The sequence below is a fragment of the Psammomys obesus genome, unplaced genomic scaffold (assembly GCF_907164565.1).
Source record: "Psammomys obesus unplaced genomic scaffold, mPsaObe1.curated_primary_1811, whole genome shotgun sequence".
NCBI classification, from domain to species: Eukaryota; Metazoa; Chordata; class Mammalia; order Rodentia; family Muridae; genus Psammomys; species Psammomys obesus.
The window spans coordinates 19,341,055-19,368,658 of NW_026596101.1; the positions used below are offsets into that span (position 1 = coordinate 19,341,055).

At 45.8% G+C, this 27,604-nt stretch overlaps 1 protein-coding gene across 21 annotated transcripts in view; it reads left to right on the forward strand.

Annotated features, from left to right (window-relative positions):
• The first annotated feature begins 5,300 nt into the window (after positions 1-5,300).
• Magi1 (membrane associated guanylate kinase, WW and PDZ domain containing 1) overlaps positions 5,301-27,604 on the forward strand; it is a 605,088-nt gene continuing 582,784 nt past the window's right edge. For all 21 annotated transcript variants that reach the window (XM_055628569.1, XM_055628555.1, XM_055628557.1 and 18 more), the window contains exon 1: positions 5,301-6,181. In XM_055628569.1, the coding sequence (XP_055484544.1) occupies positions 5,869-6,181 (313 nt within the window). In that variant the 5' untranslated portion in view covers positions 5,301-5,868. The remainder of the gene's footprint in view (positions 6,182-27,604) is intronic.

The following is a 27,604-nucleotide window of genomic DNA, read 5'->3' on the forward strand; positions in this document are numbered from 1 at the left end:
TACTGTGATAGACCTGACTATGAGTTTTGGGAATAATTACGGTAGCATGTGAACCTTGGCTTGGAAAAGCCATTGAGTATTCAGAGTTCAGTGGGCTGTTCTGTGGGAGCTTGGAAGATAAGAATGCTGGGAGCAGTGCAGACAATGGAGGCTTGGCTTGTGAAGTTTCAGAGCGAATTAAAGGCTCTATCAGGGCCTTTTATGTGCAATCTTGAATAAAGAATCTGTCGGTTCTGGTCAGCTGGCGCTGAAGAGTTGGAAGAGACAAAGCAAAACCTTTGCTGTGCAGGGACCATCGCAAAGGATTTCCTCAGGGTCAGCCCACAGAAGCTGTGGTCCAGGAGTGGCCGAGGCTGCACCTCATGCTGGCAGCTGAACTTGGTATTGTTAAAGAGTCTCTCAGAGTTTACTGGTTTTGAACGCATTAGGTAGAGCAGCTGAGGCTTTGCACCATAAGAGGCCAGGCCTGACCATTGGTGAAGGGACAACAGTAATAGCTGCAAGGACCCAAGGACTGAAGGCGTCATTGGCACCATGCAGCAGGCTCAGAATCTCTAAAGAGAGCCCTGGAGAGGTTCTTGGGGACCGTGCAGACTAGTTGCAGTAGAGACACTAGCATTGTGGAGACCACGATGCTGTGGCACAACCACCAAGGCCATAGGAATGGCCTGGAGCAGAACTGATCCCAGGAGACACACTGTGTCTGTGGTGAATGCAGAGCCACAGAAGCATGGCTGGTCAGGGCCCTTTGCAGGCCAGAGGATCGTTAAGCAGGTCCCAGAAGTCAAGCATTGGGTTATTTATGCTGTTGGAATTTGGTTTTGTTCTGTTCAGATTTTTTCAGCTTGTAACTGTGCCCTGGTTCTTCCTTCTTGGAATAAGAAAGCATCTAACCCATTTTGATCTTACAGCCCAGGGTTGAGAGACCTTGAAGAGACTTCAGATACTTTAGAGAGGCTACGAATACTTCAGAGAGTAAGAACTTCGAAAGAGACTTTGAATGTTTTAAAGCGTCTCAACTTTTTTTTTGTTCTTCCTCCCCCTCCCCCAGGACAGGGTTTCTCTGTAACAGAGCCCTGGCTGTCCTAGACTCTGTAGATCACCCTGGCCTCAAACTCATAGAGATCCACTCGCCTCTGCCTCTGGAGTGCTAGGATTAAAGACCTGCATCTCCACCACCGCCCCTAAGTCTCAGCTTTTAAAGTGTTTTAATTTTGTAAAGATTGGGGGACTTTTAAATTTTGGACTGTTTTCCATTGTGCTATTAATATTGAGATCTTGAGGATGAATGAGAGGAAAAGTTATATGAGTTTAACATTAATGTGTTTCTGTGTCAAGTTGAGAAGGGGGTCAATTGTGCTGGCTAGTTTTATGTCAACCTTATGCACAAACTAGTTTCATTTTGGAAGCCAGAACTTAAATGGGGGAAAAAAAAAGTTCCTACAAATTGGCTTGTAGATAAGCCCTTGGTACATTTTCCTGATTGATGATTGGGCTGTTTAGTTAGGGTTTCTATTGTTGTGAAGAGACAACCTGACCATGGCAACTCTTATAAAGAAAAACATTTAGTTTGGAGCTAGCTTACACCTTCAGAGGGTTTAGTCCACCACTGTCATGGCAGGAAATACGGCGGCGGCATGTAGGCAGAAGGAGTTGAGCCTTCTACATCTTTTGGTCCGCAGGCAGTGGACTATAGGCCACAATGGGCATAACTTAAGCATGTAAGACCCCATGGATAAGGAGTTGATGCTACAGTTTGGACTTGGCATCTGGAAACAAATCTAAACGAACAATGGAAGAGAGAATCTCACTTGAGAAATTGCTTCCAACAGTTCGGTGGATAAGTATGTCTGTGAAGCATAATTTTGATTGCTGTCTGACATGGGAGGGGCTGGGAAAGGCTGGGAGGGCCCAGGCCACTTCAAGATCCTCCTTTTCTAGTGGACCTGGGTAATTTGTGTGTACGTTTGTATGTATGTTGGGTGTGGTTCATCAAAGAAAGCACATCTGTATTTCCAGGACTTGAGAGGCAGAGGCAATCACCATCAGGAGTTCTAGGCAATCCTTGGTTATATAAAAAGCCCAAGGCTGGCTTTGGGTACATGAGACTATGTTTCCAAACAAAACAAAACCTTCTGAACAACCCCCCACCCCCAACCTTGTGTGGTGGCGCACTGCTTTAATCCCCGCACATGTGAGGCATGTGGAATTACGGAAGTTTGAGGCCAGCCTGGTTTTAACTTTCAGGCCAGCCAGAGCTAAACAGTAAGACTCTATTGGGGGTGGGGGAACCTGAACCAAACCCCACCCACAGGAAACAGAAGGAGGGAACTAAATTTCAAGTCCTCTACCTTTTCAGTGGCCCTCAGAGTCTTTGTAGCCACCCGTCTGGCTGTGTGGAACCCTTGGAATGCTCCAGGTGAGGATAAGAGTGAAGTGCCGATTCCAGGGATTATGTGGGTAAGGGTACTTTTGGAAATAGGTCTTACTAGAAAATGAAGTGACAAGAAGAAACACCAGGTCAAGAGTGAATGTGAAATGCATGTCAGCAGCATATTTAAAAATGCACATTCTCTCTCTCTCTTTTTTTTTTTTTCAGAGAGGATTCATTTGATACATACTTGAAGACTCATGAGGTACTAGCTATCAAGTACTCTTGACCTGGAGTACCTCAGGAACCCAAAATGTCTGAGTTCCTTGCCTTCCTTGAGTGCATACTCCAGAGAAGCAGGTCACATGTTTACTCTTCCAAAGAAACAGTGACAAAAAAAAAAAAAAAAAAAAAAAAAAAGGGATTAAGATGCTAAATCTGTGGCCTTTAGTATTGCATAGCAACACCACTTAAGAGAATCCTTAAAAGTCCAGATGATGTACAGGCCCGGTGGAGCCTTCCATGATCCCAGAACTCAGGAGTTAGAGGAAGGAAGAGTGAGAATTTGAGGCCTTCTTGGACTAAAGAATGAGTTGAACCTGAGTCTCAAAAACAGAAAAATAGGTGTTCAAAGCATTATATTCCAGGTGAAAGATAGTTATGAATATGGCCCAACACACACACACACACAAAATGAGTGCTATCTCTTCATTTGTAAATGATTTGATTTTAGAGGAGAGAATTAACTTTACATTTAAGAGACTGGATTTGTCAAGAGCCCTTAAATTTTTAAAATATTAGAAAAATGTAAAGACATGGGACTTTTTTATTTTATTATTTTATTTTTTTGACATGGGACTTTTAAACCATATTTAATATTGTGATAATATTATCACGACATCTTGGAGATGAAGACAGGAAACCATAAACTATGGTTTATGTTTCAGGTTGACAAGGGATTGTAGTAGTTTTTGCCAACTTGAGAAAACCCTAGACATATCTGGGAAAAGGGAATCTCAATAGAGGAATTAGTGAGTGGGTATGTCTGTAGGGCATCTTTTTGATTGGTGATCAATGTTGGAGGACTTAGGCCACTGTGGGGGGGCATCGATGCCATCCTTGCGCAGGTGGGCCAAGGGTGTATCAGAAAAGGTAGCTGAGCCACCCAGGGGAAGCAAGCCAGTAGGCAGCCTCTCCATGATCTCTGCTTCAGTTTTGGCTAGCTTCCCTTGATGATGGGCAGTGAGCTGTTAGTTCAAACAGCCCCTTTCCAATCACATCGTTTTCGGTTAGTGTTTAACAAAAAGCCAATTAGAACATCTCAGAGATTCTGGTGGCTAGATCAGTGTTAGGGTTTGGGAGTTAGGTTTGAAGGTACTGCTCTTTCGATTCTAGTGTTGAAAGAGTTAAAATAACAGCAACAAAATCATAACCAACAAAACAAAACAGTCCCCAAACACTACTATCACCACTTGGAAAAACAAAACAAAACCCCAAAACAAACAAACAAACAAACAAACAAGCAAACAGAGGCTGGACATGAAATTCCTCTCACCTTTCAGGGGCAAGACTCTTAACTAAAGGTCTTATGGAGCCCAGCCTGTCCTGTCTTAGAATTTGCCTTGAATTCTTGATCCCCAAGCATCGCATCAGCCTCACAAGTGACAGGATTATAAACGTGAAGCACCAGACTCAGTTTTATTAACGTAGAATAGCGCTCTAGAAACAAGGCTTTAAGAGCTTAAATGTATGCTGATCTTTTCAAAGTTCTAGAGAGATGGATTATCTCCACCCTCTAACCCCAAGCACCAAGGGCTCTGAGTCTTCAATCCCCTCCTCATTATCAGTGTGAAGTTTTAAATGCCGCCATACAATTGTTTGCTTTGCAAGTTTCCAGTGCCTAAGTATTATTTCTAACAACTGTGGGGGTTGCTGTATTCCTCCGGCCTTGGCAAATGGAAGCTCTGAGAGGTCAGTTTACTGAACGTTACACTGAAGATGCCTGCAGAATCTGAACTCGTTGACAATCACTAAAAAGTAAAAGAAACTGCCTGGGCCACTACTCCTTTGGCCCAGATCACTGCTCCCCGCCTCTGGGCGGCAAATTCCTAGGTAACCGGAGCGCCCACGCGTGTGCAGGACCCGAACCCTGAGGTGATCTTTGCTCCCCAAAGCAGATTTCCTTAGGTTTCTCGGCTTTTCCATAAGCCGCCGCTTTGCTGAAAGGACAATGAGAGGGTAGCGAGGGGTCTTAGGCTGCAGGCCAGGCTATAGCCTTTGGCTTTTCTAGTCGCCGGCAGTTTTCTCCTAGTCCTAAAGAGTTGGCCCCCAAGTTAAACGGTGGGAGCCCAGGAGTAGGCGCGTTTGATGGTCAAGGACAGGAATGCAGAAGAGGGTGTGGGACTTTCTGGTTTCGGGTCCTTTGGGTCCCAGAGTCAAGAGCCGGGCTCCGCGTGTGGACTTGAACCCCTGGGCAGGGAGCAGGCGCGGGAACGTGGAGGGAGGCAGCGGGGCCGCGAGAGCGACGGCGTGGCTAGGCAGCAGCCGAGGGCGAGGAGAGAACCCCGCTGGCAGGCAGGCAGGCAGGCAGGAGTGTGAGCCCCGCACTGAATTGGTCTCCCAGCCCCCACCTGTTTGAAACGACCTGCGAACCCCGAAGCCGGATTTTCTGGGTTCCAAAAGTTACCGAGAGCTGGAGTTGGGCACGCGCACGTGTTCCCCGAAAAGGCTCTGGCTGGGCCGGCGCCACCGGAGGAAGGAGGAATTCTAGGGGCGCGGGGAGAGAAGCGAGTCGGCGTCCGCGCAGGGTCGGCCCTAGGACCCCGCGGGAGGCCCGCTGGAATCTCTCCCTTCCAGGAGGAGGGGCGGGGCGGGCCTGCCCGCGGGCGGCCGCCGGGCGCATGCGCGCGCGTCTCCCCAGCCGCCGGCCGCCGCGCTCCGCGGCGCGGAGTAGAATGAACTGTAACAAAACAAGCCGAGCCTTTGTATCTGCTTAAAGGGGCCGCGGCCGCTTCCCTCGAGTCCCCTCACCCCCGCCCCGCGCCGCCGCGTCTCCAGGGCTCCCGGCAACTAGCTTGGAAAGGGCTTCCCTCGCGCTGAGGAGCGGCCGGCCGGCGCGGCGCGTGTGGAGGAGGGAGCCGCGGAGCGGAGAGCGGGCCCGGGCGGCGCCGGAGTGGACTCTGGTCCCGGGAGCGAGGTCGGCGCCGGAACGCGGACCCGGAGGCACCGGAATGCAAACAAAGCTCCCGGGCGCCCGTGCGGGGCTCTCGGCGGAGCCCGGAAAGTTTGTTTTATGATGGCTTGAGAGCGCGAGTGAGTCGGGCGAGGTGGCTCGAGTGGCTCGCTCCCGCGCTCCGAGAGATGCTTCTCCCGTGAGCCCGCCGCGCTGGGGGCTCGCGCCGTGGGGGCACCTGTCTCTTCGTCTCGGCAGTTCATTATTTTATTTTGATTTTATTTTCATTTGAAGGCGGGGGGTGGGGAGAGGGCTCTAACTCATCATGTCGAAAGTGATCCAGAAGAAGAACCACTGGACTGGCCGCGTTCACGAGTGCACCGTGAAGCGGGGACCCCAGGGCGAGCTGGGGGTGACGGTGCTGGGGGGCGCGGAGCACGGGGAGTTTCCGTACGTGGGGGCGGTGGTGGCGGCCGAAGCGGCGGGGCTTCCCGGCGGTGGCGAGGGCCCGAGGCTGGCCGAAGGTGAGCTGCTGCTGGAGGTGCAGGGGGTCCGGGTGTCCGGCTTGCCCCGCTATGACGTGCTGGGAGTCATCGACAGCTGCCCGGAGGCCGTCACCTTCAGGGCCGTCAGACAAGGTAAGGCGGGGCGTGCCTTTTTTGGGGGGGTGGGGTGGGGTGGGGTGGGGGAGCGCACCTAGGAAAAGAGGGGCGGTCCGGGGGGGGCCTCCGTTTGCTCCGAGTGCCGCGAGCCAAAGTTGAGGCCCGGGCCAGAGGCGCGCAAAGTTGTCAGGTTGTGGGCTGCGCGCCCACCTGCCCGGCGGGCAGGGGCCGGGGTTGCGCTGGGAAGCGGGAGAGATGCTTCCCAGGCCTGGTTTGCCAACTTCTCATCGCAGCCGCCTAGTGCTGCGCAGCCTCCCGGCACCTCTCCAGGCGGCCGGGGTACTGAGGCAGGCAAAGGTGGAAGCTTTCCCCAGCCCCTCATGGAACTGGTGGCGTCTCTGGCCGCCGCGGATGTTCCCAGAACTGGAGAGTGTGGGTCCTGGAAGGGGAGGGTCTGCTTATGGTTGGTTGGCCCTCTTCCATCGCGAAATTGCTGCAACCCCTCCAGGTGGTCTAGGTTATGACCCCCCGGATTCCTTAATCCAGCCGCCTGCAGAGCCTGCATTCACCCCACAGCGGGGTGACGTCTGTGTCTCCTCCTTGTGGAGACATATGGTGGGGGAAGGGGCGTTTGGTTCTTGGCGCGAATCTAGTCCAAGTTTACCCAGCCTCCTCCTCCTCCTGCTCCGGCTCCGTGGTCCGTATTGATGATGATTGTTGATAGTTACAATTCACTGTGAGCGTGCTATGTGAGAGGCTCTCTGTGAGGTGAATTGCATTATCTCGTTCTGATTCACAGCAAAGCTGTAAGATCGACTTGCTTTTCTAAGTCCTGTATTATAATAAGTAAGCCGGGACCTACTGTAGGTACAAGACTTGCCCAAGGTCAAACAATTGCTAAAAGTGTATGGGTCTTTTCTGTTAAACCTTTACCGAGGAGGAGGTGGAGAAGGAGGAGGAGGAGGGCTTGAGGGGATGACCTCTAGGGACCGAAGTCTGTAGATGGGGACGGCTCCCTTAAGGGCACATTTGGTGACTCCCGGCAGGGGCGGGATCACTCCCGTTCAGTTTGGTCTGATCCTCTCTCTGCTTACCGGAGAATAACTGCGGCACCTAAAGGAATCCCTCCTGCAACCCAGCGCTGTGACGCAGATGAAAGCACCAGAGGAGGTGGCAGAGTTGAATGTGGTGAAAAGTTGCCATATGTTCCTGTGAGGATGGCAGCAGCTGAGGGAAATGTGTCAAGGGAAAGCCTGGGGGAGCCAGCCCTCTCAGCAGCAGGCCTCTTCCAGATGACCCGAGGATGGGTGCAGTGTGTATGTAGGTAACCCAGTAGCCACGCGGAAAGCTCCAGCTGGGAGCGCAGAGGCTGACACCTAACAGTGGATGTGCTGATCTTGCTACTTGGCCCTGCCTGATGACTGTGTCCTTAGGAGTTCTCGTAAACTCATAACCGAGAAAGTGTGCAGAACAGTGCTGGTTTACAGTAAGTGCCCAGTGAAAGCGAGCAATCACTGTTGCAGTAGACTTGAATTTGAGCAGTTATTTTATCTCTCCTCTTTAGGACTTTAATGGCAGTTACCCGAGTGATTATGACTTGGTCAAGCTGTGGAGAAAATGCTATGTCAGACTGGGCATCAGTTCAGGGCCATTTTTGAGATTTCTCACCCAGTAGGCTGTCTGGGTGGTGTTTAATGGGTTCTAAAACTTGTTGGCCATGGACAAGAAGCTGCCAGAAGCTGAGCTCTTCTTTCCAGTGTTTAAGGAAGATCCTGGAGCGCTCTCTCTCTCTCTCTCTCTCTCTCTCTCTCTGTTTCGCTGGTGGGCAGTTACTGTAGTGCCTTCAAGTGTCAGTTCCTTCAGTTAGGACAGTCTTTTGCCAACAGAAATGTTTGCAAGGGAGAAAGTGGGCTTATGTTTCCGAATATACTTGCACTAGGCTAGGAGTGGCTTGGACCCCACTATATCATGGATACTGTTGCATGTGATAATTATATGGGCACAGTTACTTGTTAAATGTCTACACTACAGTGAAGATGGCCCCAGGAACCATTTCAACAAATTCTTCCTTCATGTTGCAAAAGTGATTTGAATTATAGGGCATATTTGTGTCTGACCTTCTATGTTACTGTGTCTTTATCATATCAGGTAGACTAAGTTGGTATATGGGAAACCTGAGACTTTTGTGGTGTTTCCATTTTGAGTTAGCCCCTCACAGGGACATGGTCACTCCGGATACTTGTCTGTGTGTGGAAATGTCTTCTTGTGGGAGAAGATAATGCTCTTTCTGTTACAGAGCAGTTCTCTGGAGAGACTTATGGACCAAAATAGTCTATAGCAAATGATATCATATAGATGGGAGTGGATTGTGAACCAGACTAAGTAGGACCTGCTAGGCTGGAGTCCCTTCACTTTTAAGTGGAGAGGACAGTTGACGGTCATAAAACGCCAAAACATATTGTAAATGTACGTATGTTAGTTGGATCTGTATGTGCATATTATTCACATAATTCAAATCTTTAAAATACAGAATTATAGCAGAATCCAGGTCTTAAAAAAACCTAAATAAACTGTCATTTATCTATTTAATTTTTTGTTTTTGTTTTTGTCTCTGTGTATCCCTGTCTGGCCTGGACTCATTTTGTAGACCACGCTGCCCTGGGACTTATAGAGATTCACTTGCCTCTGCCTCCGGAGTGCTGGCATTAAAGGCGTGTGCCACCACGCCCAGCTAAGTAAACTTTTTAGCTGACTCATACAAACATAAAAATTGTATATATTGTTTTGTTGTTGTTTGCTTGTTTGTTTTATTTTGAGGCAGGATAGTCCAGCGTGGCCTTGAATGCATGGTCCTCCTGTCAGGCTCCAGAGAGCCAGGACTGCAGCCATGTGCTGCTGTGTCTTGTGCACTGCAATGTTTTGATACTTGTATATATGACCTATGAGTTTAGGCCGGATACCACATGTCTGCTGTAATCAGCTTTGGCACATGTACCCTCTCACATTCCCACCGCTCAGATGCAGACACAGGTCATTCTTGTCACTCAGATATTCCCTTCCCCGTCCTTTCCAGTTAATCCCCTCCCAACAAAGGATGTTGGTTCCTCTTACTATAGATTTGTACATTCTTTTTCTCCATAAAAGTGAAATATTATAGTCATGTGACTGTGTGTCTTTTTTTCACCCAGAAGGTTTTGGAGATTTCATGTTGTAGACATCATTGTGTGGCTTCTTCCTCATTCCTGCGTAGTATTTCTCTACTGTACATTTTGCCATTTGCTTTTGCTTTTGCTCCTAGGCGCACCTTTGACTGTTACAGATGAAGCTGTTATGAATGCTCTGGTTATGTTCTGTCTTTGGCAGTCTTTAATCTTGTCCATGTTGACTTTTAATCACCCCAGTGTTTTAGGGCAAGAAAGGAATTGTAGAAATGTTGAATAGGAGATAGCGAGACTTACTGTGTTCTTACACTGGAATTTGCCAGCACAGTGTGTGTTTAGCACATGTGAGCTCGGAGTTCACGCTGCAGCACTTGGAATAAACCAAGAAGACAAAGTGTGTCAGGTGGTTGGTTAACCCTGGCCTGGGTGGGCATTCTCTTTAATCCTCTGAACTCAACTGAGATGGTGGACATGTAGGTTCTGCGAGTTTGGGTGACTTTGCTAAGAGCCCTAATGATGAAGCAGAGGTAGAGGTGGGAGCTCAGCCCTGTCCCATCCCAAAGCCTCTCCTTAACACCTGGGAGGGACGGTGGGCCTGGAACTGGAGTTCCCTCACCAGCCAGTGCAAGCTGTCCTAGTTAGACTTGTAAATTCTGCCTTCCAAGGTGCTCCTGACTCAGAAGCTTCGGGCTGGGGTCCTTGCAAGAGTTCTGTGAGTAATTGGCCTTGGACAGAGCCTGAAATGGAGCAGATGGGCAGGTGACCTTCTGATCCAGAACAAGTCACCCTCTGTGGGCCTCCATCTCTCAAGGAAAAAAATAAGCGGGCATGCTTCCCTTCGGGGCCACTGGTCCTGGGAAGTGCTGGGCCACGAATGACTCAGACTCGAGGTTTAAAACTGTTCGATTGTAGTTTCTCAAACGAGTATATTATAGGTCATGCTTTTTCATATTTTTGTGGATGAATTTGTGGTTTTGCAAATTACTCAGGAACTGAAATTGTCCTTCCACTTTTTTTTTTTTAAAAAAAAGGAAGAGAGAATAAGTAAGATATAATTTAAAATTCAAACATTGCCACCAAACCTTTCTCCTCACCACAGGGAAGGGGTGTGGCCACATGGAGTTGAATATGGTTATGGGTCCAAGTTTCATTCCTCTTTGTGTTTGTTTCATTTTGATGTTGTGCGCTTGTGTTGATGAATTTGAATATGTGACAGTGGCTCTCAAAATAATTCTGTGACCATTTTCCTCTCATTTCAAAACACACTGCCGTGTCCTTCCTGGTTTCTTCCTTTCCTGTGAATGTCTGATCTTGCTTCCTTGTTCCCAGATTGTCCCCAAATAGAGTCCTTTTCAAAAAACTTTTTCACTTTGCTTTACAATCTTTATTTTATTTGTTGTGTGTGTGTGATGTGTGTGTGTGTATGTGTGATGTGTGATGTGTGTGTGTGTGTGTGATGTGTGATGTGTGTGTGTGTGTGTGTGATGTGTATATGTGTGTGTGATGTGTGCGTGTGTGATATGTGTGGGGGCATGTCTATGCCACAGCCTGCATATACCGACATATGCTCAGAGGATAACTGAGTCTGGCTCACCCTTCACCTTTACGTTCTTTCTGGAATTGAGCTCGGGGTTTCAGGAGTGTGCAGCGAGTGTTTTGACCCATTGGACTCTCCTACCTGCCTTCTCTTTGGTTCCTTCAGACCATATCTCTCTGTGTTTCTCTGCTTGCCTTTAAACTCACTACGTGGTCCAGGCTGTCTTCCTGCCCTCCGCTTCCCTCATGAGTGCACCACTGTGCTAGGCTTTTCGACTCCTTTCGAAAATTTTAAATTATGCATATAGATCCGTGTATAGGTATGTACATGTGAGTGCAGGTATCTGCAGAGACTGGGGTGCTGGCTCCCCCTGGAGTTAGGATCCACCGGATTGAGGTAGGTGTTGGGAAGGAAACTCTGCAGACGTAGCCTGGCTTCTCTCCTGCCCCTTGGCTCTTCTTGTTACCTTCTCTTGGAAGAGACCCTTGCTGACTTGTGTTCATTCCTTATGTCTCCCTCCTGGTGTTCTCTCCTAAGATCATTTAAGAAAAAAAATTTTTATAACATTTATTTGTTTATGTATGTGCATGCACTTGTATATGTGTTTGCGCACACACGTGTGCGCTTGGTACTCTTGTGGAGGTAGAGGTCTGCTTGAGGGAGGGAGTTTTCCTCTTCTACTGTGATGATCAAGCTCATCACCAGACTTAGCAGCAAGCACCTTTACTTACTGAGCTGCCTTGTCCGCCCTCCACCTCCTTGGATCTTGGTGGGAGCAGAGAGACCTTGGCTTTTAGCAGAACTGGAGTTGGGAAGAGGTGCATGACATTGGTTTTCCTAGTCCAGTCTGAGCCGTCACCAGATACCGCTGTCAGCATGGAAGATAATCCTGAGGCGATCGCGTTCCTTTCTTGGTTGTGTGTGTCACAGTTTTACAAGGTCTGGTTCTTTTTATGTCCCTTTCCTTGCCTGTGAGAAGAAGTTCACCTCTATTCACCTTGATTCCAGTGCATGAAGCACTTCCTGCATTCACTAAATAGGTACTTGCTAAAATTTGTTGCACTCATGAGGACGTTTTTCATTTTTTCTCCATACTGAGATGGATTGTTTTCTGACATCCGGTCTCACCATGCAGCCCTGCTTGGCCTGGAACTCTGTGTGTACCCGGCTGCCCTTGAACTCCCAGAGGTGCACCAGCCTCGGCCTCCTGAGTGCTGGGATTAATGGTGTGTGCTGTATCGATGGTCTCAGGTAAGTGTGCAGCTGGATTAGCTGTAGCCATCGGCCTTTCCTCTTTTTTTCTCTGTTCATCCTTGTTTATGTATTTTTAACTTAAACCTTCAAAAATCAGTTTATTTTTGTTTTTAGTTTCAAAAGACCTTTCTCAGAGGCGTGTTTTTAGCTTATGTTGTGGAGTACATCATAGCTTTTATAGGAAAGGAACAGTGTAAGGCTGGGCAGCCCAAGCTGTGTGTTGGTCCTGTGACCACCCTTTGCCATTGGCTGTGTTTTTTAAAATAGATTAACTTGACTTCATGGGGCAATGGCATACAGTTGGCTCACCGCACTTGTTGGCATTCGTTATCCCGCTGGTCTCGGATAGCAGAATTGATGATATCCACCAAGGGGAATTAAGTGGTTTATAAGAGAAAACATTCTGACATCTCCTTACCACAGGGGTTTACATGAAGGATGTTGCTCTGTAAACAGCGGTTATTTAATGCACAACACCACCCTGTGATGTTAGTGGTCCTTTCCCTGAGTGTGTATGTATGTGTAACAGGATATGCTGAATTCTGTATACACTGAGAATAAAGGCTGTCAGATTTATTAAGGGCTGACATTCATGTCCTAAAAAGTAGGTTACGGAACCTTCTTGTGTCTGTAGCCCACAAGATCTGTAAGCGTGTGCCTGGGAGCTTTGTCATGGTGCACTCGATGGGTGTCTGTGGCGTGTGCTGTGTCACGTGACTGTCTTTCTCCAACTGAAGCCCATGGATGTTAAGGTTGGGTCTGTCTGTTGACTTCTGCTTTATAGTCGGGGTCTCTTAGAAACGGTCCAGTGTGTTCCGACTCTCGCCTTTTCTGAAGGCATGTAATAAAATGAGAAAATGTATTTAAACTATTTTTTATGATTAAAGAGGAACCATGTATTTTATAGCTCAGCAGTGATATATAGTAGAATAGTCCATTATTTATGCTCACACCTGTAGTCACCACCTCAGAATTCATAAAGAAACTTCCAAGGCCTATATGATCTGGTCAGTTTTCTACCCCTGCCCACCGTCTGTAGGTCCTCATCTCCACATCTCACAAACTGGCTCCTTCTTGAACTGTAAGCCTTTCTTGAATGCTACCGTCTCAGTGAGGTTTCCTCTGCTCATTTGATTTAAAAGGACCCTCACTGCCACTTGTCACTCTGTGGTCTCCCTTCTGTGCTTTACTTTTACCCTGGAACATGCAGATCACTTGCAAGTTGCTTGTAGGATCTACGTTCCAGGAGGGCGGGCATTTGTCTGCTTCTCTGCTGATGCGTTTCCCCTGTGCTGCCGATGCTGCGTGGTAGTCGTTCATATATTTGTTGAGTGTTTCCTGTCAGGTTTAGAACTAGAACAGATCCCTCAAGCTCAGCTGTCTCTGCAGATTATGAACAGGTAGATGATTCATGGTGGTCTGCATTACGTTCTGTGTGACTTTTAATGATCAGAGTTAGGTGTGTGGTCCAGAATGACAGCAGTTCCTGACCACTTCAAGTAGAAGCGATATGGGTTTTTATAGTAAACACATATAGTCCTTTGTCTCCCACCAATCTCAGAAGAATGGAACATTTTCGAATGAATCTCCTTGAGATTGAAGATAAAGTTATGCTTAACTTGCATTTTCAGTTTTAGGAGCAGGTTCTAGATTTTAAGGCTAATTGAACGCTGAATTTTTTTGGGTGGCAGCACTTAGCATCACCAGGCGATTGATCTACACTGGAGTCCACTAGAGACACTCTGAGGATCTCATTGACACAGCAGCCCTTGTATACCTGTCATTGGCCTCAGTCTGTGTTCCACCTGTCTGCTCTTTGCCATTATGTGTGAATTTCTAGGAGCACACCTGAGATTAGCTTTCTTATTTTTTTTTGAAACAGTCTTTTGCCTGAGCTGCACTTTGTGAGCTGGCAACCTTCCTGTTTCAGCCTCTCCAGTGATTATTTTTATTTGCATGTAAATGGCTTATCTGGGAGGTGGTCCTAGGAAATACAAGTAGAAGGTGAGTGAGGTGGCCAGCCTGGTGTTTAAAATAGTCACCTTGCTGAGGAAGAATTCTGGGGTTAGGGCAGCAGCTTCACGCTGAGTGTATCAGGGGAGTTTGTGAAAGGTTTCACGGCTCTTGTGGCTGGTGAGAATTTCTTCCTGCTGTCTGTGTGTATGTATGTTTTCTGTAGCCACCTCCAAAGTTGGGAGAAAGAGTTATGTAAGAAAATTATATTCTCATTGCTAAAGTACGAAGCCTACTGTTATTGCTAAGGTATTAAGCCTGGCAGAGTAGATTGTGTTTGTGCTTTTAATGGGCCACGGTTGTGTTTTCTGCAGTAAGGCTAATCTTCTCGTTTGTTGGGAGACAAGGCCTGCTGCTCTCTTTATGGAGAGCGGCATGGTGGTGCAATTAAAAGGTACTTGCTCGTATACTGATCATAAGCCATGTTTTAAAATTATTGCTATCTGCGGTATAAACTGGACTGTCAAACTGCTTGTAGACGAATTTACAAATAGCAATTAATTGATAGGTTGTAATTAAGATTTTAGACTGAGTCTGGATAATGTCGAAGCTGGGTGTTAGGGGGCAAGATGCTTCACCTCTTTGAGCCATGCCTGCCCCTCTGAAAATGGAGATGATAAGGACACCTGCTCTGTGGGGCTGGTGGAGGAATGAGATGGAATCCAAGTAAGCCACGTGACTCTGGGCCTGCAGGACTGCTCAGAAAGTGTTGGCTTCTGTTATTGTTCCTCATTTGAAAGTGCTTCAGGGAGAAGAAAGATTTTTCTGGGGGGATAGAGTTTCAGTACATAGCTCTTAGTGGGGGCTTTTGAAGTACAGAAACAGCCCTCATACTTCTGTATGATTCTCATGCCCTTTCTTTCTAAAGGTTTGGTTCAGACAAATGGAGAAAGAAGCCTGCAGATTTCCCATGTGTTTGGTGGAGGTCGGTGCCTACAGGGTCATGGGTGAGGAACTGATCCTAATGGTTGTTCTGAGGTTCTAGGTTGTGATGAAGTTTGGAGGCGTGGCAGGTTCTTTATTTCTTGGTGTGCTGGGCAGGCCAGTACCAGCATCAGTATTTCTTCTGATTGTGAGACCAAGGTTCTCTGATATTCCTGGTATCATGTCTGGGTTCCCACGCTAAAACTGTCTGGGGAGGTGGTGACGCAGGTTAGTTATGCAGGCTTGAAGTCAGTCTGTCTGGTACTTCCTCTTCCCAGCAGAGAGACCAGGGGCAGGTTAATGGCAGAATGTCAGCTCTCAGCTGACAAAGCAAATGATACCTGTGTCATATGGTGGCTGGTCACAGTTAGTTTTTGTCAACTCAACACAAACCTGGACATAACTAGGAAAGAGGGAATGTCACTTGAGAAATTGTCTCTATTAGGTTGGCTCGTGGACCTGTCTGTGGAGCATTTCCTTGATTAATGATTGATGTGGGAGGGCCTGGCTTATTCTGGCCATGTTATCCCTGGACAGGTGGGCCTGGATGTAAAAGAAAGGTAGCCGAGCAAGCCAGCCTGTGGTTTCTCCTCCAGCTCCTGTCTCCAGGCTCATGCCTTGGCCTTTCTTGATGATGGGCTGTGTAACCTGTAAGCCAAATAAACCCTTTTCTCCTCCAATTGCTTTGGTCACTGTTTTGAAGCAAATTAATATAGTGGCTGTGAGGACCACATGAGATAATGTATGTCAAACACTTGTGTTTCCCTTGGTTCATAAATAATAATGAGCAGCTGTGGTCATTTTTACTTGAAAAATGGAAACCCAGCACGGAGCTTTCTCTTAACCGGGCAGCATTTTGCCTATCCACCGTGGGGAAATTTGCTAGTGTGTAGAAACCTTTTACATGTCTATTAGGGATTGGGTGGTTTGATGCCTAAACAGAGGTCAGGAAAGTTGCTTAAAAATACAATGTACAAGAAATTTATCAAAGCTATCACTAAGGCTGAGGTTGAGAAAGCCTCCTTTGAGGCATAGACAGGGAATCCAAATTAGCAGTGGTTTGATCAGTAGTTTTAACGCTTGTTTATAGATCCTACGGACTTCTCTGAATCCCAGGTTAAAGGGTGTACTTAGCTGTATGATCTTATTCTCCCTTTAACCATGAGAAGTATATCTTCAGAGGTCATTAGTTACTGACAGTGAGACTCAAGCTTTCATTTGCCTGGTTCTACCTGGTTCTCCTGGCTACCTTGGTCTTCCATACTACAGATGTCTTCCTGTTATAGTCTGGAGCCCTCATGTTATTATGTTGGAGGATTAATGTGAAGGTACCTGTTTTAGACAGGTGCCAGACACAGTACAATATGCTTAGTGTATGCTTCACTGAAGATAGTTCTAAAGAAAAAAAAAATTCTCCCAAATTTACCAGCCAGAAGTCATAATGTGCTATGACATATCCTTAAGCAGTTCTGTTTATCTGCCATAGGCTCTTGCTCTTTATGATTTATGCCACCAATTCTGTAGATTTTCTTCCTCCTTGTGGGTGTTTTTCATGCCTGTGCCTTGTAATTGTAAATCTGCCTGACTGTCTTCTTTGCTGCATATGTGTTTCTTGTAGGAAGCATCCTTATTTTGTGTATTGTGTAATCTCTGCTCTGTGTAGGTACTCAGGAAATCTCTGTTGAAAATTTCAGAGGGTTAAAAACTAGACTTGATTTTTGCATGAAGAAATTCTTGCCTAAGATCTTGTTGGCGAGGAAATTCACTTTTTATTTTTAAGGCATATTAAATATACTTAGCCATATGTCTGACTTTTCTGTGATGATTTAAGATGGTTGTCTGCCAGTTGTTGTAGCATTTTGAACTGTAGAGAAAATATTGAATTAATTGTGTTGGAGGTCTTAGCGTGCCTTTATTCTGGCCAGATGTAAGCAGCAGTTGCTTATGTAATGTGGCCATAGGAGGCACCACTTTGGCCTGATTTAAATAGTCAGTATCTTACCACCTGGATTCTTGGCAAGACCTTGGAATTTACATGTGATAGAGTGTGTTCATTTCCTCCTCCAACTATCAGCCTGCTACGGTCTGTGTGCCTTGGTTAAGAATTCAAAGCTCAAGTTGTTAAAAAATAGCTTTCTCTTGTGTTGGAGCATGTATATTTAATTTAATTTTTTTAAATAAAAAGTATATACATCAAGATTATGGTTTCTAATCTTTCAAACATCAAATGCCATTGTGCCCTTATATAACTATTGGTTGGTACATATAGTTGATCTGTACATCAATCTGTCTTAATTTTTTTATATTTACACAATATGTAGAATACAGAAAGATGTTAATGGGGAAAGAAAATGTATGCATATGACTTAATATTCTACCTCAGAAAAATGCATATGTTAAGTGGTAGGGTGGGGTGGGGTGGGGCTGGAGGATTACCTTTTTCTTGCCTAAAATGTAAGTGTATAACAGTTCTTGGTAGAAATTTGTGCCTAATAAAAGAATTGTGGACTGTTTTAAAAAACAAAAATTAACTCCTCCCCTCTAAAACCCAGGATCGTATATAGCCCTGGCCAGCCTAGAATTTGTTATGGAGATCATGCTGGCCTCAAATTCAGGAATCTACCAGTCTCTGCCTCCTGACTCTGGGATCAACAGTGTGGGCAACTGTCCCTGTTGATTTCATGTATTTTTTAAACACACAAATTTACTTAAACATCCCAATGGCTATTTGGTCACTCTATAGTATGTTTTCATGCTTTGAACATGAGCATTTACATTATTTTTACTGGTTTTATAATTTATACACAGTTTTGATGAATATTCTCCTATCTATGTATATTTTAGTGAACATGTTAGATTTTTTTTTTTTGAACAACTGTCTACAATTAGTTTGGTGAGCCCATGTGAACTTTTCTTGTTAGTTGGGAGTATATCAAGTTAAAGCCTTAAATGTGTGTATGAGAACCCTGTTCTTCACTGACCTCACTTGACATGTCCAATACCTTCTACTAGACCTGTTGTCTATGGCATTCATGCTGAGTTCCTGTAAAAGGATCTGGAGTGGCAGAGACTGGGGTCAACTGAAAGGGCTCACCTTGTTCAAAAGCAAGGTTCCCGACCTTGCTGTGATCATGTGACATGCATTAACATTGGCCCAAGGTCATTAGCTCTTTCAAGTTTTCAAGAAACCACAAAAGCTTGGAATTTTTGAAGACATAAATTTCACCCATTTTTAAATGTTGGTTCAAAGTTCTCTTGAAGATGTGGGTGAACCAAATAGACCACATCTGGGAGCCATATTTGGTCTCCACGTGACAAATTTGCAGTGCTTCCTCTAGGCATCAGTCTCTCATCCGTGCCTGTCGCTTTTCATCTCTTTAAAAGTAGCAATCGGATTTCTTATGTCTGTGTTCTCAGGGCCCAGGATGGTGACCAGCTCACAAGGAAGGCCAAGAAATGTATGTTGAAATGAATAATACATTCTGGAAGTGGTTTAGTTTGGCACGAGAACTTCTCCATGTAGGTTCATTGAGGCCCAGCTGGTGACAGCTCTCCAATTCCAGTTGAGAAGAGCTGGGGAGAGTATATTTTGACAGCTGATTATAATCTTTGGACTATTCTGTCTCAGGGCCCTGGTCTGTTGAAACTTAGAACTGGGTGCAAAATCACATCTTGAAATTGACATTCATATGGATTTGGATTCCCAGTGTGGGAATAGGATCTATTTTCTGCTTAGAGATGATTTCACTGTGAAATGTATAGCCTTATAAATAAAAGAATAAGCAGGCTAAGCTCTATGTGTGCTGCTTGGTGTGCGTGCGCGCTCCTACGTGCATGTGTGTGTATGTATGTGTGTATGTATATATGTAAGTAAATACGTAACATTTTGTGTGGTTCCTCAGGCACTGTGCCAGCTAGGTTTTATGTCAACTTGATACAAGCTAGAGTCATTTGAGAGGAGGGAAACTCAGCAGAGAAAATTCCCCCTTTAGACTGGGCTGTAGGCAAGCCTGTAGGCCATTTTCTTAATTACTGTTTGATGGGGGAGGGCTTATTACCCAGCACTGTAGATGGGACACCCCTGGGCTGGTGGGCCTGGGTTCTCTAAAAAAGCAGGCTGAGCAGGCCAAAAGAAGTAAGCCAGTAAGCAGCACCCCTCCAAGGCCTCTGAACCTGGCCTCCAGGTTTCTCTCCTGTTTTGAGTTCCTGCCCTGACTTCCTTCTTTGATGGATGAACTGTGATAAGGAAGTGTCAGCAAAATAAACCTTTTCCTTCCTTAGTTGCTTTTGGTCATGGTGTTTCATCACAGCAATAGAAACCCTGACTAAGACAGGTACTATCTACATTTTTCTTTCCTATTGTGTGCGATGTGTGAATGTGTGTGTGTGTGTGTGTGTGTGTGTGTGTGTGTGTTTGTGTGCTTGTGTGCGCGCACCAGCAGTCCTTTCATCTCCTCTTCCTCATTCCTCCCCAGTGCTGGGGTTATGGGCACTTGTAGCCGTGCTTAGCTTTTTATGTAGGTGCTTGGGCTATGGACTCGGGTCCTTCCTTTATTCTTGGAATCATCTCTACAGCCCTGTCTTGGCTTAGAGACAGCGCCTCTTATTGGCTTTTTAACTAACCTAGTAGGGAGGCCCGTTTGTCTTTCTCTGTCTCCCCATCATTTATTTCTGTCTCTCCAGTACTAGAATTGTAAGCACACCACCATACGTGGCTTTAAAAAAAAATTTTTTTTTTTTTTTTAATGTGAGTTTTGAAGATTGAATTCAAGTCCTTGTGCTTTAAAGAACTGAGCTGTCTCTCTGGCCTGGAAGGTTTTAAATAGTGAAGGAAAGCGCTTGATACCATCTCTTTTGGATATTCTGCAGATAAGTCACGATTCCAGCCTTTCCTCTGAGTGTGGACGTGCTGTTAGAACTCCGTGAACCTCTGGGGCCTGTTCTGCAGTGCTATTGTTACACAGTGGAATTTTGTGTTTTGGACGCGGTTGTCGCCCTTGCTGCTTTCCTGCCTGCATAATGGATTGTTCTGCATTGCATAATTGATGCTGAGCACCAGCCCTGCTGCGCTAGGCTGAGGAACAGGACCCAGTGTTTCATAGCAGAGGTTTAGCCAATGTGGTTTTTCTATCAAGGAGCCAAGTGCAGGAAGGACCATTACAAGGTCAATGCGGTGCAGTTGGCAGTGAAAGCCAAGGCCGGCTTAAGACTCGTGTGGCTTTGGTGTGTGTGTCCTTCCCTTCGTTGGTCACTTGCCTTCCCTTGGTACCCCTGTCAGAATGGAACATTCTGGTAGACTGTCTAGGAATTCAGTTTTTAGGCAGGATAGTCTGTATGTAATTTATAATCTCATGCGTGAGACAGAAGTAAGGCGTTTTCTGCTTGAGACTAATTTATGGTCTGATCAACTAACTGTGTTTTCAGAGCCTCATTTTCGGCCCCCAGATGTCCCCATCCTGGCATGAAATTTGGCCCGAGTCTGCCACTTTGAAATGCTCAAAGGTGTAGTGTAGTATGCACTGCATATATGCCGTGATTGCTTTGGGCTGTGTGATCTTTGGTGGAATTTCTGCCCTTCTGTCTTTGCCGTTGAAGAATCTGGATGTGCTAAAGGGTTGATCCAAAGTGCAACACCGGGCTGTGTGTGGGGGAAAGCTCATTTGTTGCAGCTAGGACAATAAAGCTGCCCACCTGGTCTGAGTGAATCCTAGGTGAATATGTAAGTAACACATTTTGTCCCACACCTCTGAGGTTTCAGGATCGCTTACTTTGTGGTAGTTCAGTAACAGTACAGTAGGTGACTGAGACAGTGGATCTCGTGTCTACGTTGCTAACACATGGTCAAAAGCTGGGTCAGTTTGGGATTTTGCACCTTGAGTTCAGTGAGGCAAAGATCAAAGGGAGGAGCATAATAACCATTCACTGTAGCCAAAAAACACCGTTTTTGATACTTGCATCCTGAGATGTCCTGGCTTTTCCTTCTGGAATTTGTTCTAATAACTTAATTTTTTTTTTTTCAAAATAAAAAAAAAAAAGAAGAAGAAAAAAAGAAAACTTCTTTTGGAAGCGAAGAACATTATCTCACTGTTGGTATGTTTATATAGAAAAGCCAGTAGAGGAAATATTCTTGTAGCTATTGCCTATTTGTGTCTCTTAACTCTTTGGGAAAATACTGACGTAAGGAAGAAAGGGCCCAGCTTACTTGTTCTGTGTGAATCTGTTTCTGTGATACTTTAGCTAAAAATGTAAGCTCAAGCTATTCTCTGTGAAATAAATTATCTCAAAAAAAAAAATTGTGAGAAGAAGCCATTGATGGGCATATAACTTCTGGCTGTTACTCTTGAAGACTGTTGGTGGAAGGAACCTACCTGTGGGTTTTAATAAAACGTGGTGATTTACTCTGCTCTCTGAATTCAAACTCCGATAAGCACAGCCTTGTATCAGAGTTCCCTGGGGACTCTACCAGGTCTAGGTGTCTGGAGTGGTATCTTTCTTAGCTGTTCTGACTCAGGCTTCAAAGCCAAAGTCCTTCTGTCCCAGTTACAAAGAGTAGTCTATGAAGTGACCCCCAGTTCAGAATCAGCCAGGATAATTTTGAGTATGGGATGATGAGGTCTCAGGTTAGACAGCATGGAATCAGAATCCTGGGGTAGGGTGGGTATTCTGTGCCGCTGTGGTGTAAAATCAGTTCTGGCTAATGGTGGGAAGTCTATCGTTTGAAGGTCTACGTTTCACATTGCTGGTTTTTGAATTCTAATTTTCTAATTAATGGCGGTAGCAGACCCCAATCTATACTTGAAAACACATTGATTTAGAGAAGGCAGAATAATGGAAAGGCAAACTGAGTTCTTTGAGGGTCCTGCATATTAGGATAGGCTTTAAGACTCTAGCATCATTCTGTAATGTCAAGGGACCTTTCCTTTTCATAGTACATTTGCCCTTCTGAAACAGAGACAGTCCTCCAGAGGAAAGGCCATGTTGCCTGGAACTCACTGTGGTGTTTGACTATCCTTCACATCTAGCAGCCACACGTGGCTATGTTGGGCTGGAACTGTGGCTACTAACGTGTCTGAGGAACTGAACTTGACATTTTATGTACACACAATGAGTTCAAATCTAGGAAGTCACACATGGGTAGTGCCTAGCATATTGGATAGTACAAATAACAGCGTCATTCCAAATGGCAAAGGGCGTCATGAATATTTGCTGTCACTTTCAGCTGCTCTGAAATACAGCTGGGGTGCTGCTTTGGCTTGATGGTTCCTAAATTTGAACTTGATGTTGGTGTTGCTTTAGTTTTTTGGGGGCTGATCAGCGCATTTGCCCATCGCATTTTTCTTAACTTAAGTGTATGGCAGTGTGCAGATTTCCTAATCAGTTTGTACAGAACAATTATTTTCCGTAAAGCCGGGGATAATGTTTTCCTATTGGCTCTTTTGTCCCCAGAATCTAATAAGTATCTTGGATGGTTGCAAAAAATCATCTTTAAAAAAGAAAAAGATTCATTGCTTGGCATGGTGGCACGTGCCTGTAATCCCAGAACTCAGGGAGGAAGAGTCAGGCGGATCTCTGTGAGTTCAAGGCCAGCCTGGTGTACGAAGTGATTCCAGGACAGCCAAGGCTACACAGAGAAACGCTGTCTCAAAAAACCAAAACAACAGCCATTAATCAATTAATTAATCAATTAATTAAGTAATTAATTAATTAATTAATTAATTTTGGAGGCCAAAAGTGTATATTGGGTCTCCTGGAACTGGAGTAACAGGTAGTTGTGAGATGCCTGTCATTGGTTCTAGGACTCTGAAAGAGCAGTATTATGTGTTCATAACCACTGAGCTATTTCTCTAGCCCCCTGGAAAATAATTTTACTTGCAGTTTTATGCTTGGGGGTTCAGGGCTACCCTGAGGTGGAAAAGTTAAAGGTTTCTTTCTTTCTTTTGTTAAAAACCCAGTGCTTTGGTTATAATTAATAATAAAAGTTCAAATGGTTTCAAACGGCTTAAGATGATTAGTTGATGCATATAACTGGGAATTTCAGAGAGACAGAGCTTCAATTAGTATTTGATCTGCTTCAGGGCTGTCAGCTCTTCATCTGATGCTACTAACTCATGCTGCCTAGACTTACTGCCTGCGAGAGTATACTCTCTACCTCTGTGTTGGAAAAACCTCTGATTTTCAGAGCTACCTCCATCGTTATTATCCTTTTGGGTTTAGGTTACCTCTCTGTTCTGTAGATAGGTGATGTGCTCAAGGGGGATGGAAGGACGGGTGTGATGTGTACTTTCCTCTCTCTCTCTCTCTCTTTCTCTCTCTCTCTCTCTCTCAATAGGGACTTGAAGGTTTTACTGTATAGCTCTGACTGACTTGGAACTCACTATGTAGACAAGTCTGACCTTGAACTCATAGAGATCTGCCTATCTACCCCCAACTGCTGTGATTATAGGTGTATATCACCATGCTTAGCTTATACGCATTCATAGTCATAGCTGAAGGGAGAGGCCTAGAATGCCATATGTTGTGTGCTGAGTCGCTTAGTTCTGCAGTGTTTATGTCAATCATCCAGGCTTCTTCTACTGGTATTGTGCCCCTTGCGGTGTGGAAGTGACGTTAGTCCTCATCTGGATCTGGACCATGTGATTTTTGCACAGTTGGGGAGATGATATTTTGGCTTTCTAATCAGGAAATAGGCGCTGTTACAAAGGGTGGAATCATGAACTCTGCCAGATAGAATGGCTAGTTGGCATCTACTTCCCACATCTACCCCCAGCATGCTTAGCTTCAGCTTGACAGCTGCTAAGCCCTGACTCTAATGTGTTTTCAGTGCTAGGTGCTCTGCTGTTAAATGATTTGGAGAACTATGGTTTCATCTTTTTTTTTTTTTTTTTTTTACTTGTCTCCCCCCCCCCCCCCCCCCCCCCCCCCCCCCCCGTCCCCGGCCAACTGCCCCTTCCCATGCTCCTTTTTGGGATGTTAGGGACTATCTGAATACAGATTTTGTTTTTATCATTGGAAGATGCTACTGGCAGATGGTGAGTGGAGGCCAGGGAAGCCACTTAGTGTCCTGTTATGTACAGGATACTACCACAACAGAAGCTCTCTGGCTGAAAAGGTCAGTAGCACCAAGATGTGGAAACCTATCTCTCTATACTCAACTCTTACCTTTTCACGGAACCAGATGGCCAGCATCTAATCTGCACACTTGTTATGCTTTCATGTGAAGTGAGCCTCCTAGTTTACTGTCGTCTTCCTGGCATGGTCATGGCTGGAGGACAGTAATCCCATCCGTATGTTCTTCTCTCATGACTAAGCAGCAGCTGGCAGCTGAGCTGTATTATTATATATACTGAATAAATGAAGGGTGCCTTCTTTGGGTGGGAAGCCTGGTTGAGGTTGAGGTGTGGAGATGGCTCAGGTGTGATAAAGGGCTTAACTCGGGAGCTCTGAGGTAGGCTATAGGATAAAGGGTGTACTGTGGATTCCCAAAGGGCAGAGTGAGAACTGATCAGACAACAAGTTCTCATTCTGCTGGTAAAGCTGGACAAGCAATGACTTGAAAGAGGAGAATAGGAGATAAATATCCAGCGCCAACCCATGCTGGGCCGAGTGGAGAGAGACATTGAACTTACTAGCTGACTGAGGCTGAACATTCAGACTGCAGTGGAGTTGCTTGCTAAGAAGGTCCCCAGACCATCAGTGGTCACTAAAGGCTGGAGCAGCCTCACCTGGAATGTAGGCCCCGAGGAGACATGTTTCATGTGAGGCAGGCATTGCACATGTGGGCCGAGCAGGTGGGCCGTGGGCCTTTCCAGGTCTATCCCTTTACCAGTGTGTGACCTTGAAAATGCTGCCTAACCTCTCTGTCTTAGTTTCCTCATCCACAAGAAGAGATGACAATGGTTTTTGGCTCTCAGTGGTTCCTGGCTTAAGGCCACATAGCTCAGTGCTTAAGAATTCTGGCATCTCAGGGTTTTAATGTTGGCTCCAGACACCCTGGCTGGAAGGTGGAGAGGACCGACTGTCTTCTTTGGAGGAAGAGCATGGCCAGGTGCTGCTCACTGGCACAGTCTCTGGGGAGAAGACAGTCGGCTTTTACACTTCCTTCTGGGTGCTAACAGAAAGTCACTGATGTGAGAATATGCAGGACTAATCATGGGTGCAGGTGGCAGGCACTCAAGGTTAAAAGGCACTTTTTCCCCTGGCTGTTAAATTAATGCACGGAGGGAGCTGGAGAGATGGCTCCGTGGTTAAGAGGTTAAGAGTACTGGTTGCCCTTCCAGAGGACTTGGGTTCAATTCCCAGTACACACATGGTAGCTCACAACCATCTGTACTGCCAATGGGAATCAGTGCCCTCTTCTGGACTCTATCAGGCATGCACGTGATACAAATACATAGTAGTACAGACAAAGCACTCATACTAATAAAATAAAAAAAAACTAAAAATTAAAAATATAAAACAGCGAATGTACATGTGTATGCGCGCGCACACACACACACACACACACACACACACACACACACACACACCACACCGCCTCTCTCCTTTGTTCATGCTGGTGTGTAAGCAGTACAGCCAACAATGATTATAGATCCTCATCTCTCACCAAGATAAAAGGAGGAAAAAAAAAAAAAGAAGAAAGAAATGAATCCAGGATAATAAAGCAGTCAGCAGATATTAGCTTGCAAAGAAGAGCAAAGGTGTTTGCTTTTTCTTTTATCCTTTTGGTTGTCGGCGTTCTCATTGTGAGCTACTAATGGCGTTCCTGTCCTTTCTTGTGCCTATGTAGCAGTCCTTAGTTCTTCTAAGAGTTGGGAGGCTTCTAGCTCTCTCACCTGCCCACTTTGTCCTGTTACCTGCTTGTTGGGCTTCACCTGTGACAATGGAAGAGCACAAAAGCACCACCCCAGTAACTGTATCAGAATTTGAAATAGGATCTGCCAGTTCAGGCCGTACTTACTTAGTCTCTGGATGGGATGGATGCGTGCATGTGTGCCCTCCTGTGTGAGTCTGTGTGAGTCCAGAGGTTCCTTGGGATGCTGTGGACCTTGTTTTTCAGCAGGGCTGCTCATGGGCCTCACACCTGTTGATTTGGCTAGGTCGGCTGGCCAGAGAGCCCAAGGGCTCCTCAGCTCAACCTCCTCAATGTTGGTGTTATAAGTCTGTGCCACAGTGTCCAACTCTTTGTTCTGGAGTTCTGGGGAAGCAAACTCAAGTCCTCATGCTTGCAAAGCAAGCCATCTCCCCGGCTTGGCTCAGGCTTTACTTCCAAGGACTTCACATGCATGCAGTAACCGTCAGCATGTGTTGTAGTGTGCCTGCTCCATTCCTTCCAGAGCATAACTGCTTGGCTGCGGTTCCTCAGCTGGTTACCTGACAGGAGTTTTCTGGTGTCTGTAATCCCTCCAGGTATTGGCCTGGATGTTTTTTTTTTTTTTTTGTTTGTTTGTTTGTTTTTTAATCACCTTGTACTATGGGTCACCTCCTGGAGAGCTGAGGCCCAGCACTTGTTACAGTTCTTACTCCCTCCCCAGGGAAAAGATGCCTGTGTCCGGGCATGGGCGTGCGTGGCCAGCTTGGCTCATTACAGAGCGGCGCTGTTTATCCTTCTGTGGCCACGCCCTGCGCATGTCTAGACATAAGTGTTTGCATCTTCCAGTTCTGACTAAACACTTCTCAAGGTTCCAGGGAAAGGAACTTGGATTTTATGGGCCTCGCCAGGTTCTGCTGGACTTCAATATGTGCAGCTTAAAATGGATGGTTGCAATCATATTCAAGTGTATTAGGTTCTAGCCACATGTGTGTTATTGTGAAGTCATCGCCACCGTCCATCTCCAGAGAACTGTCATCTTTTTTTTTTTTTTTTTGCAGTGAAAACTGTCCTTGTTAACAACCTGTTCCCTTTCGCTCATGGCCTCCAGCTGCCAGGACGTCATTTCTGTCTTTGAATATCTTCTTGCAGGTGCCGTGTGTCTGTAGATGCGTATTATTTGGCTTTTGTAACCGGCTTATTTCACTCGTCACCGTGATTTCCAGGTTCATGTATATTGTTGCACTTGTTGTGATTTCCTTTCCTTTAAGGCTGAATTATGTCCCATTGCTTGTGTAGGCCTCGATTTCACTCATGGTTGATCTGTCCACGGGGAGCTGTTTTTTCTTTTCCCCCTTTTCTGTTTGGCTTTTATCTTCTGCTCAGAAGCAGGTATATGTGATCAGATTTTATTTAGTTAGATTTTTTTTTTTTTTTTTTAAATTTTGAGGTGGGAACTTCCATGTAATGGATCTATCTGGCTTCAAACTTATGTACACGGGGATTGTTTTCTTCTGATCCTCCTGTCTCTGTCTTCCAAGTGCTGGTATTACAGGCTTGCATTGTCTTGCCTGGTTTTATTCAGTGTAGCGGGGCTCAAAGGTTTCCTCAGTCTTTGGGCTCCGCCCTCCTGCTTCTCTCCCTTTCTTGCTTCCTCCCTTCTCTCCCAGGCCACTCAGGCATACTACTGACTACCTGTCTGTCTCTGAAGGAGCATGTCGGTGTGGAGCATGGCTAGCCATGTTAGCTCACCTTTTCTTTGG